The sequence below is a fragment of the Musca vetustissima genome, unplaced genomic scaffold (assembly GCF_032173495.1).
Source record: "Musca vetustissima isolate MV318-11 ecotype Yass unplaced genomic scaffold, APGP_CSIRO_Mvet_v1 utg166359, whole genome shotgun sequence".
Lineage (NCBI taxonomy): Eukaryota > Metazoa > Arthropoda > Insecta > Diptera > Muscidae > Musca > Musca vetustissima.
In genome coordinates, this window is record NW_026879672.1 from 2044 (window position 1) to 15027 (window position 12984).

At 34.1% G+C, this 12984-nt stretch overlaps 1 protein-coding gene across 1 annotated transcript; it reads right to left on the reverse strand.

Annotated features, from left to right (window-relative positions):
* Window positions 1-1275: 1275 nt before the first annotated feature.
* LOC133324706 (uncharacterized) lies at window positions 1276-9095 on the reverse strand (the record flags this gene model as incomplete). Its single annotated transcript, XM_061533548.1, has 3 exons — window positions 8990-9095; window positions 2810-2941; window positions 1276-2553 (listed from the first exon to the last, which is right to left on the reverse strand). Coding segments are annotated over exons 1-3 (1516 nt in total), but the record flags the coding sequence as incomplete, so codon positions are not given.
* Between the last annotated feature and the right edge of the window lie 3889 nt (window positions 9096-12984).

Consider the following 12984-nt stretch of genomic DNA (forward strand, 5'->3'; position numbering starts at 1 on the left):
CTATGTATTTACAAGTGCATCCTGATATACGTAGAATAAATATTTATATGTAATACTTTTGTAGTATACACCTAAGTCTGTTTTTACACGGTTTGAAAATTGAATATAACACGGTTTGATATAACACGGTTTGAAAATTGAATATTTTTAATTTTTTACGCGATTTTATTCCATTTAGCACGATTTGACGTTTATGTACTTAAATTTTTTGTCAAATTTAATTTTTGCGAAGTATGTTCATATCACAAAAAAGTATTTATGAAAGAAAAAAGTCTGAAACCATCGATAGTATCGATAGTTTGCGAAGACTAGCTTAAAGATTTAAGTGAATTCCCCTTTAGCGCGTACAAACAATTTTTACTGGTCAAAGCAAATGTGAATAGCACTTATTTAGGGGAATTCCCTTTTTTACACGGTTATTTTTTTCATACGGCTTTTCTGGAACCAATCTACCGTGTAAAAACAAACTTAGGTGTACTTATATATACATTTTTTTTTGTACTTCAGTCGTTTCCACGACAGTGGAGTCTACGATCCGAAACGAACCGAGTCTTACTCGGTCAACGTCTGTGACCTCAGCCCATTATGTAAAAGCAATTGGGCTGCTACAAAAACATAAATATTCTGTATAAAAAAGTTTATATTATTTCAATAGGAAAATTCTGTACGGAAACTGCACGTTTTGGCGATACAAGAACGAACATACCTTCAATATATCTGAAGCCTGTTTTTCCGTAACATGTTTTATACGTTTCGAATCATCTTTCATTCTCGATATAAAGCCCTGAGTCCTCAACATGGCATATTTGTGGTATTCCAGTTTTTTGAGGGCGGTGAAGCATTCAATAGCATATTTTCAATTTGTAAGAGGGTGCGACAGAGGTAATTTGATCATGTTTTAAAATAGACCCTGATTAAGAAAACAACCCTGATTCAGCCTATAATTCGGATTAAATGATTTAAATTTGTATGATAAATATTACTAAATTCAGCCTGATTAAGAAAAAAACCCCTGATTCAGCCTTTAATCCTGATTAAATGTTATATGTTAATGCGCTTTAAGTGGTTTGGATTGGGATGCTAATTACATTTCCATTTGATGTCTCAAGATTTTTTTTAGTTTATGCTTCATTTATTTGCAATTCCGTCGTATTTCATCAAATTTATTTCAAATACATTGATATATTTATGTTAATCTCAATTTAGAAATAGTTTTTAATAAACGTGATTCTTCCATAGGATTATTGTTACAACCATTCTTATTACACAATTTACACTTGGAGCCGGATTCCAACATACACTTGTAATACTCGGACGTATTTGAAGCACAACCACGCACCACATGCCTCTGCGTCAAACTGAAATATTCATAGCAGCCTTCTTTGGCACCAGTTGCAGGTTGAAGTTCATTTTTGGCACATGGCGTGGGACGTCCAGCTAATGCTGTTTTGCAATCGTCAACTTCGGTTCCACACTGATAACAGTGTAAGCGATCCGGAGGAAATGATCCGCGATTACAAAAACTGCCCTGACAACTTTGACATTCGGCAATATTACTGAGGGTGCAGTTCAGTAGCTGTGTTTCACATCCTCGTTTCGTAATGCCATCGGTAAATGTTGCTATAACACAATTGGCTCCTGGATTTTGGCATTCTTCAATTTCCAAGAAACCAGGACGTTGCCATGCCGCACAATCAGAGTTATGTTCGGTGGAGCATTTATAGCAGCGTACAAAGGGCGTAGCATTACATTCCTTACCCTCGTCGCATTCGTATTGACGATTTATATCGGTGCGTTTTGGAGGACGACCACAACCACGTTCCACATGCCAATTTTCGTATTCGACAGCGAAACACGAGGACGCTTCGGGTGAGCCACAATAACTGCTACGAACTAAACTAGGAGTAAAACGGCAATCATCATCTTTGCCCGATTCAGAGTTGCAGACTAAGCATTGCTGGAAAGGCATGTTGGCTGAATTGCAGAGATCGTGTCCGGTGCATTCTGTCAAACGATTTTTATGTTGTCGCATTTCATCCGTCATATGCCTGTCGGAACATCCACGCACCACATGATCCAAATTTTTGTATATGAAGCAGGTGTTGCTGTTATCCAGCGTAGTTTTCATTTCGCACACCTCGTATTGGCTTATATTGGACGATGACGTCAGATCCATTTTACATCCCAGTCGTTGATGCGAGTCACAGTGGGCACATTTTAGCGTTCCCGTTGAGGATGCGTCGTTACAACCGTTGTAATCGCAGAAAATCGCCCTATCCGAAATAGTGTGATTCCGATCTGATTTACAACCACGATAAACTTCGTCGGGTGAACGTACATCTAAGTAGCAGGCATCATCTTCGCTGAAGTTCAGACATGGGTGAGGTTTTCCCATCGGTTTCATTTGACAACCTTCACCGCTGCATTGATGACACTTCATCCTGCCGGGTGGGTAAACGCCTTTATTGCAAAGATTTATCTGACATGTTTTCCGGTACGAAGCCCCAATGCTGGGTGTCGAACTTGAACATCCGCGGTAGGTAACATTATCGACTGAAAAAATAGACACATTGAAATTATTGCGTGCAGAAGGGTTATATCAGATGGTGTGCAACATGTCACATAATTCATGTTTCCGAGTATGTATGTATGTAATTTGCAAATATCATGTCAACTGACACTTTCCTTCTGCATAGCAACAGAGCAAAGGTCAGTGACCAAAATGACCAAGTAATGACACCACATTTGTAATACATACACATACATACATATGTATACCGGGATTCATAATTTGTTTGTTATCACTCACCAATGGCCGTTGCACACCACAGCGTGGATGATCCACAGTCCTCATATGGTATTTCCGTGTCATTTAAGGTTGTGGCACAGCCTTCGAAGGAAATAGAATCACATTTATAGCAAACGATAGCATGACAAAAACCTGAAACAATAGAGGACAAGCGATTAGGGTGTTGTCGGTAGCATATATTAAAAAAATTTTGATTATTGCAATTATAATAATCTTTGAATTTTAGAAAACATTGCAGAACATTTTGTAACCATGTGAACAAATCTGTGTATGTAGGGAATTGGTTTGGGAAATTCACACTGAAAGTACACGGAATGTAGTTACAGTGATTTTGGTTCAAGCTGGGTTGAAATTTTGGTATTTATATTAGTACACATTTTAGGGTAGCCTCCATATAACGTTTTATTTATTAGTTTATTTTCCAATACCGGTCTATAGTCCACATGGAAAGGTCTCTCCCCATTTTTGGAATTTTAAAGCTTCAGACCGATTTAAGAAATTTTGAGTGCAAACCATCTGGTGGTGGCTCGGCCCGGCCAAATAATTTACAATTTATAAATCAAATAACATAATATAATGAATATTTTTCACAAAATATCCTTCAAGTTGTCATTTAGAAATCGCCTTCTTTACCAACATTTTGTTAAAATTATCACCAAGAATGTTATCAAATGCAGATTAGTTTTTCGAATAATTTCCATTCCGTTGCAAATTTTTTCAATAATCTAAACTTGTCGATTGTTCATTTGCGCGATGGTGTCTGATCACTTTGATTTATAAAAACGTAATGAACATTTTTCTTTGGCTAAGACAATTGAAATTTATGATTAGTGAAGAATATTCGAATGTTATCAACGATTATCTATTTTGTTTGTACGGACCTCTATTAACAAATATTTAGTGTAGAGTTTATTTTTCTATTTCAATTGGTTCATGATATTGAAATATTACTTTCAATTGTTAATTCATTTTATATAGAAAATAAATTCGATATTATATGGCTTAAATATTATTTGGGAAACTAATAGCGATTCTGGAATGAAAATCAAAAATTATGTCTTTGGAATAAATTACCACATTGTTCTCAGTACTGGACAATATATGATTACATTTCTTACAACATTTCTTTTGGTGCGAAGTATCCAAATACTCAAATAGAAATGTTGAATTTGAATATATGAAATTAAAATGCACCGAATACTTCTAAAATATGTTATATACTTACAACTTGTATAAAAACTATTCCCAAATGTTGTCTATTATCTTTAGCCTAAGAAGTCACAGAGGTGTTAAACTCTAAATTAATTATTTAGCTTATCATCCATCCATAGCTATTGTCTTAATCAGTAATAACTACTTGAGTTGAATCTAAAAGATATTTGATTGCGGTGCAATATTATTATTATTTATATATAAACAGTGGTCATTGTTTTGACGACACAATACTTAAGGGTTCCATATGTCTTTGTCGTAGTTTTTTTTTTTGATAATTAACAAAAATTGTTGGAATCTATCAAGTTTAGGCAAAACTATCTTATACCATGTACAGACGGGCGTTGTTCGCTCTCTCATTCGTTGTTCGACCGTGAATTATAAAATAATAACTTAGTTCCCCATACAAAATTGTCTGAGCGAACACCGACTTTTGTACGTTGTTTAAATCGAATCACTCTCTGAATAACCAAGGAATTTGTCCCATTCCTAACAATTGAGAGTATTAATCGAAATCGAAAATATATTAATTTTAATAAAATTGAAAATGATGAATAGTAAAAATTGTTCTAGTTTTTATATATTCAGAAGGATAAATATTTTGTTATCTACTTAATGCAATATGCATTTCTTTCATTTTGGTTATAATTAGCGTTCTCAAACAAGAAACAAACGTAAGGAAACCCAAACTAAAAATTCTCCAATTTTTTATATGTGACATTTGAATTTAGAAAATATAAACCAGTAAGGAAAGTAATAAAGTCGGACTGGGCCGACTATATGATACCCTTCACCACTTTGGGTATATTCGACATATGTATCCTAACAGACGACGCGTTTTTGTTATATATCGATATCTGAACCGATTTCAGGGAAATTGCCAGAGGCTAATTTATATTACTTCAGTACGTTGTGTCAATCAGCCTAGATATGGATCTTTTCACGGAGCTTAGCAACATAATTTTAGACTTAATTCAGTACCCTATACCAAAATTCGTGCTAATCGAAAGATATATAGGGACTTTGGTGTACCAATTAAATAAAATCGGACGAAAATATATATGGGAGCTATATCTAAATCTGAACCGATTTTCACGAAACTTAGCAGACATCATTCTAGACCTTATTCATTACGCTGTTCCAAATTTCATGCAAATCGTAAGATCTATATACCTTACGATTTGCACATAATCTTACGATTTGGATTTTGGTACACCATTTACCTTAAATCGGACGAAAATATATATGGGAGCTATATCTAAATCTGAACCGATTTTCCCAATTTCAATAGGGTTCGTCCTTGGGCCAAACAAATGAGCTGTGCCAAATTCCATCCAATTCGGACCATAAATGCGACCTGTACCTTGTTTACAATTTAACATGGACAGACGGACGGACATGCATAAATCGACTCAGAAAGTGATTCTATGCATATTCTCAAAAGGAACCATGGGTCTATCTCGATTATTTTTGCCTGTTACAAACATATGCACAAAGACATAATACCCTGTACCACAGTGTGGTGAAGGGTATAAAAAGTGTTTAATACAACAGCATTTTCTAAAAATGTTAAAAGATGAATTTAAAGTAAATATATATGGACTCATACTATAGTCAGGCGAAAGAAAATTATTTTCTTCAACTTAGATTCATATGTGATTCACGGAAACATCTTAAAATTTTGGTGTAAAACAAAAAACAACAAATTTGAAAAAATAAAGTCTGATGACATGAGTTAAGAATAGTGTTGTATGAACCAAGGTACAATTATTCAAAGTAGGCCAACTTTGCGCATTCGGCGCCTTTGTATCAGTCAGTCTAGAAAAATTGTCAAACTACGCTTGAAGGATTACGTCCACTAAGCTAACACAGAGCATACCAACACAAATTGTAATAAAAAAGGTAATATTGTTTACGACAATAAATCGCCAATATACTATTGGACAAATTCTAATATAATTGTGTTTTACTTTTATTTGGATATTTATTTTCATATTTCCCATTTAAACAACTAGTGCTGGGACTAGTTACATACCATCAATTTGAATTTCTATTGCTAGCGGGTTGTTATGCCAAAGTCATATACAAAGTGTGTGACTGTGTGTGTAATGTTTTGAAATATACAACAAAATATATTCTAAAATCGATTTGTTTGAAGACGAATTTTAGAACATTTGTAAGAAGAAATGTATGATTTGTGAATGAAACAACATGTAAATCATATCCCCAACTCGATTTTGAAAAGAAAACCTGACATTCCATTCATTTTTCGCGTTTTTTGTAAAATGTTAAAAATATGTCAAATGAACAGAACAACTTGTTGCATTTGTTTTCATTTATTTTGACATTATTGCCCATAAGGTAGAGTTGTATTTTCTCCTTTCTAACAAAAGCTACCCTACCTTATATAATTGTATCATGGTATGGACGAGTTAATTCATGTCTGTAATTCTGAGAGCGAACTACCTTGTTCAAATGCTCGTCAGAACATACTAATGTAGATTTTTTCCAATGGGATTCCGGTAAGAAGGGAGTACTATGAGGTATTTTATTGTCGCCCTCTTTTACGTCCCTTTTTACGCGTCAAAATGTATTAAGAAGCGTTTAGACTATAACTTTATCGTTATAATGTGCGTAATCTCTAATCTAAATTTACCTCGAAAATAAATCCAATCAATATCTTGATTTGCTCGAAATCCTATGCTAATAACGTATTTACATACGACGAGCTTGCTCGAGGAGGATCACAGTCGTCCAGTCTTCTGATTGAGAGATCTGTGAAACCCCCATTAGCTATTTCATTGGCAGAATCCGTGCGTTCCATTGCGGGGTAGTCGGTAACAGATGGCTAAGGGAACTTGCTTGCAGAATCTCTAAATCTATCTGGCCTGAATTCTCGCGTAAAAGAACGCCTTCGCTGCTGGAACACAGTAAGAGGGAGATCAAAATCGTTGTGGGGATTATAACTGGTCACTGCAAAATTAGATCTCTCACTTCTAAGTGGGACTCCAGTGGAGAGGATTACTGTCGTCTATGTGAGGTCGAAGAAGAACTGGAAACAATTGAGCACATCCTCTGCAAATGTCCATCGCTGATCAGCAGAAGACATAAACAGTTTGGAAGTTATGAAATTGATAATCTAGTCTTCACCTTCAAAATACACCCTATCCAAAATAGACCCTATCTCCAAAATAGACCCTATCCAAAATAGACCCTATCTCCAAAATAGACTCTACCCTGTCAAAAAATTGACTTGGATAAAATAATCTCTCTTTTCTCACTATCTTTTCTCCCTACTCTTAAATAAACCAGTAAGGAAAGTTCAAAAGTCGGACGGAGCCGACTATATGATACACTTCACCACTTTGGATACATACAAGAGATGTTAATATATAAAATATCCTGTAGATAGAACAGACATATACTCTTTAGAGGACCATTGAAATGGAATGGGGTGAAACTAAATGTGTGATCTACATAGATATTTGAACCAATTAAAAACCCATGCACATACCATTCTGAAATCTTTGAAAAATTGTATGTCAGTCGGATTCTTTGGTGTAACATTTGTATGAAATAAAAAAATGGACCTAATTGAGCAACCGTGGCATATACCGCTTGGTGTGCTGCAGCACAGAGCCGTGTCCACAATTTTATCTCGTGTATATGGAACAGACGTAAGCTCCTCGGTACACGATTTACCAAAAATCGGACGAAACTATATATGGAAGCTCAATCTAAATCTAAACCGATTTCAACAAAACTTCGCTAACATCAATCAGTAAGCTATGCAAAATTTTGTCTCAATCTGAAAAATATTAGAAGTTTGGTGCACCATCTACATAAAATCGGACGAAACTATATATAGAAGCTATATCTAAATCTGAACCGATTTTCACGAAACTTAACACACATAACTCCAGGCGTAACTCAGTACGCTATGCCAAATTTTATGCAGATCGAAACATATATGGGGACTACGAAACATATATATCGAATGAAACTATACGGTTTCAGGAATAGCCCTAAATCCTGATATGCAAATACAACCCTGCTTTGGCAATACTTCTTAAAGTACCAAAATGGCAATACGCTTCAAAATTGCCAAAAACATGAAAACTTGTAGTAAACGACATTTGCATTAGAACTTTCTACCGGGTTAACATACTTTATGAGGATTTATTTGGCAAATATACAATGGATGCACTTCAGTGATGCACTTCCTTTTTGTCGTTATATTAGTGTCTACTACATGCATAAATGAGGTTGGATAATGCAGTTTTTTTATTCATCCTGAAGTTAGGCTATTTTTTCGTGGTATCGTTGAACATAGATAATTGAGACATGTTGTAGGCGATTGTAGCTTTGTTTCTTTTTGGGGAAGACATATTGAGATTTTTTTTCTGTTTGTGCAAATACGAATGTATTTTCTGTTGGAAATAAAACCGAGGTTAGAAAAGGTAGTGATTTGGTAGCCATTTTTCTCACTTATATTTGATCGCTGAACAGTACGCAAGAATTTTTCCTAGGACCGAAATATTTAATATTGAAATTATATAATTATAATTGTACAAGTGTGACAACGTTTGTCATTGCGAATCCACTGCTATTATTTTTCGTTTAATCAAGCAATTTGCTAAGGAAAAATACAAGGCAGTAAGTAAAATTGTTTGAATTAGCGAATCTTTCAAATTTATATATGTGTTACTTTCCTAATTTTCACAGTCAAATTTGCTGTTTACTTTTCGCATTGTGTAACCCTTGCAAATTGTCATAAAAAGGAAAGATCTCGGTCTTAGAGTTCTGTTTTTTTTTGCTTCAAGGAGTTTTTTACGCAAAGCTTTGAATCAATTGTTTTATCGTATATTCTGCAGAACCACTATGCAGATTTGGTGCCGGCTTAACCATTTGTTTATTGATGTTATTCTCTTGCTTTGGAAAAAAACGTAATTTCGCAAATATATTTACATTCTTTGTTAGGTCTGAATTCACCACGAGCAAATAGACATTTGACATTAGACCTATAATCCCGTTGGGGAGAGTTACTGTCGATCAGTTCTCTTGAGGTGTTCATAGTGATCAACTGCATATTGTAGAGCATCTCTCCTCGTGGTTCGGAATCGGTTGAGATCAGGTGGAATATACAAAAGTTAAAAGAAACGAGAAAATCCTGTGATGAAAAGTTCTGAATTGGTGGAAAAACGATATTTGAAGATCCAAGAAAAATAATTTTTTTAGAATATTAATTTTATTATTTTGATTCAATTAATATGTTAGTGTATGTGGCTATCGATATTAACTCAGTTATTTGTGATCTCTTGTCTCTAATCGAAGCTAAATAAAGAATTAAGAGACGAAAAAAGTCACTGAATCTTCAACCATTAATATTGGAAACTTGGGGATGGTGTGAAACAAGTGATCATATTATTTTGCCTTTATTAAAATCATCATAACATACAGCTTCCAAGGAGATTATAAATTACAGCATCGAGTTCCTGCAGTGAAAGGCCTTTCATCGATGGATCCCGCTGAAATGTAAGTTGTTATTGTTATTAATATATATGACGATGACCAATCTTGTGCGTGTTCTCATTTATGTACTTTAATCTGATTCTTTTTAATACCGTGGTATACAGTACCGTTATTCTCCAGCCAAGGTTGGTTGCTCCAATATAATTAATTGTTTCAATTTTTTATTAATAATATGTTTTAATATTGTCAAAAATAATTTGTAAATTTGATTAAAAGGGTTAATTTTCCTTCCTTTTCCGGGAAAATTATTCAGCATTACCAACCCAGTAATTTAGCTTAAAAGAGTTTGAAAGTCACTGTTTCACAAACTAGCATTAAAGGTGAGAGTCAGACTTATCAAGCAATACTTGAGAATTGGTGTTTGGAGACTTCAGTTGCTTTGAGAAAATTAATGTTGTCTCTCGATTTTGCTTGTTTCTTGCATATGTTCTTTTTTTATCATATGTTCTTTTGTCAATTTTATTTTTTTTCATTTGCAAGTTAACGTTGGTAGACGAGGTCATTGAACTTAATAGAATTATCAGCTGTGATAGTTTGATTATTATTGGGATCGATACCCACACATATTATTGAGAAAGAAAAATGTTTATAATATTAAGTCCTTATATTATTAAGATGTTTAATTTATGGTATTGCTTAATGTTACCATTTGTTCACATTTAATTTTGTTAGTTTATAAAATGATTATTTTTGAAGTTATCATTAAATTGTTGGCTAAAATTGCCATGAACTGAATCTGTTATTAGTTTGACCTTTGTAGGCACAGGAGGATATTGGTAGGGGGTACGAAGAAGGGTTACCGGAATATTGCAACTTAAAATATAATAGGACTTAAAATATAATAGTTGTTCTTTCTTTCTAAATTATTCTTTTTCTCAGCATGCTAAGATAAAATAAAATTTATATTGTAGCTTTATCTCTATTAGACCTTGGCAAGAACCCCACCCATCGACGAGCAATAAGGCTGTGGAATCTAAGCATGCCATCGCCAATTGGTCTATACTAGGAGTAGTTTGGTGATTTTCTATGAACTTTACGATGATTTATATTGGTTATATGCTACAATTTCTAATGTTATTTATTACCTCAAATGCATTATTGAATTCTAACCTTAACAATTTGTATCCATTACAGTAAAATTTGGTTTTAAACAAACAATTTTAATTCAAAATATGTATGCATGTCTGTACATACCAATATAATGAGGTCATTGAACATTTCCACAAACAATGTCAGTAGTGTATTTTCCCATTGGAAGTTTATAATTATTTTAAACCGAATAACAATTTAATCATAACCCTCAATTACAATGATACCAATTTTAATGAAATAAAAAATAAAAAAACTGTGTAAGGCAACAGTTGTAGTTGTCAGTGTACATGGCTGACATATCACACCATCCTGTGACCATGAGTCAGAACGAAAAAAAGTGGAATAAGGTAATGTCACGAAAAATTCCAGGCGTCATCCTATGTACCTTGCTACCCATAATTTTCATAGTATATAAAATAAAAAAGGATTAATCTAGAGTTAATATATCTATACTAAAAACGTATCATCACATGTCACCTTTAAACCGAATTATTCAAATGAATAACTCGGTGTTGTCGTTGTTTATGAATTATAAAAGTGTTTTGTGTCAACGAACGACATAAAAGTTTTTTTTATGGATTTTTATACGTGTATATGTATATATAATCTGTATATGAACTGATCTCTTAGTTTAAATAATTTACATATGTTGTTTTTTTATTGTTATTTGATCAATTTTTTATTATGTAATAATGGCTTGTTTATGATATCGACAAAGTAATAAAAAATTAGTATATTCTTGCAGCTCGTGAACAGACCAATAGATTAAAATAAATAAATTGTTGCAAGATGACCAATAAGCAATAAATTTGAAAAAGACTTCCGAATTAAGTCCTCATTTATTTACCCAAAGTGGTGTATGATATCAATTTGATGAGACAAGACTTTGACTTGCAATATCTTACTAGAAGAATACCAAGTCTTGGAATTCCTAACTAAACGGGTACAAAACGCCTTTAAAAGTTGGTAATGCGTAAACAAGTCTTCCTAATTGTTTTCTCATAGAGCGGGCATTTATTTATATTTCGCGGGTAAATGAACATGGTAAATATTGGTAGGAAGATTTGATACCCTTTCTTACATAGCTCTCTCAAGACGAAACATTTGTTCCATAAGCCGAACTTAAAAAAATATTACCATGCGCGCTGATATTGTGCGCAGTCTGCTTCGAAAGTACCCATGCTTCTGATCCATACACGGGTAGCATCAGCGTCTTGTAGAGTGTGAGTTTGGTCTGGCCTTGTTTCTAAATTACTTACTTAGAACATAGTAGCATCTGTTGGCCACCACTATCATTTGTTTTATTTATGGCGAAACAGAGGTAGATGAAATCTCTAACTACCTCAAAGCTGTAGTTTTTATACCCTCCACCATAGTATGGAGGGTATATTAATTTTGTTTTTCCGTTTGTAACTCATAGAAACAATCATATCCGACCCTATAAATTATATATTCTTGATCAGCGTAAAATTATATGACGATATAAAATTATATGACCATATATGGGGACTATCGCCCCCTTTTTTTGGGATAGTCCCCATATAACCCACTTTTCTATATTAAAATAGTTATGATTTGTTCCGCGTTTTGAGTTTGGTTCTAAGACTCTGTTGTAAACATTTCACCTGCGGAGGACAGCGAGATAAAAAATTAGAACGTAAGGTTCGATAATGAACTATAGCCGCATTTAGACCTAGCCGCTGTGTGAAGGTTTCAGAAGGAGTGGACCGATATTCCCCATTTTCGAATTTGAATTATCAATTAAACATTTTACACTATCCGTTTTTAGACATGTCGGTATAGATCCACTTTTTGGTATGTTCCCTATATTTTCATTTCTAGTACTTATCAGTATATCTATGGTGGAGGGTATCAAAAGTTCGGCCCGGTCGAACTTAACGCTTTTTCACTTGTTAAGATTCACATTGATCCGAATCTACTAGACGTCTTGCGTCACGCTATCTGTCACCAGGTTTCCTTCATCGTCTCTGCAGAAGGATGTGCCTGCACCAAATCTTTCAGTTTGGTGTTCATGAATACGTTCTGACACCTGAACACATGATTTGCTCACAGTCGCGTTTTCCTTGTTTTTTTTTCTACTAATACTGAGGTGAATCTGGAGGTATTTATTCACGGATTTTCTTACGCCTGTTCTTTCCATGGCATTAATATTGGCTTTGTACTTCATGAGTACATCCGCCAAGGTTCCGTGATTTTTTGAACTTCAAATATAATAAGACCGGAATTGATATTCTCATTTTTTAATGTCCTTCTCTTTTTACGTAATCTGGTTCTATTGTTCTAGCACAAGCATTCCTCGAGGAATTTGTCGTACTGTG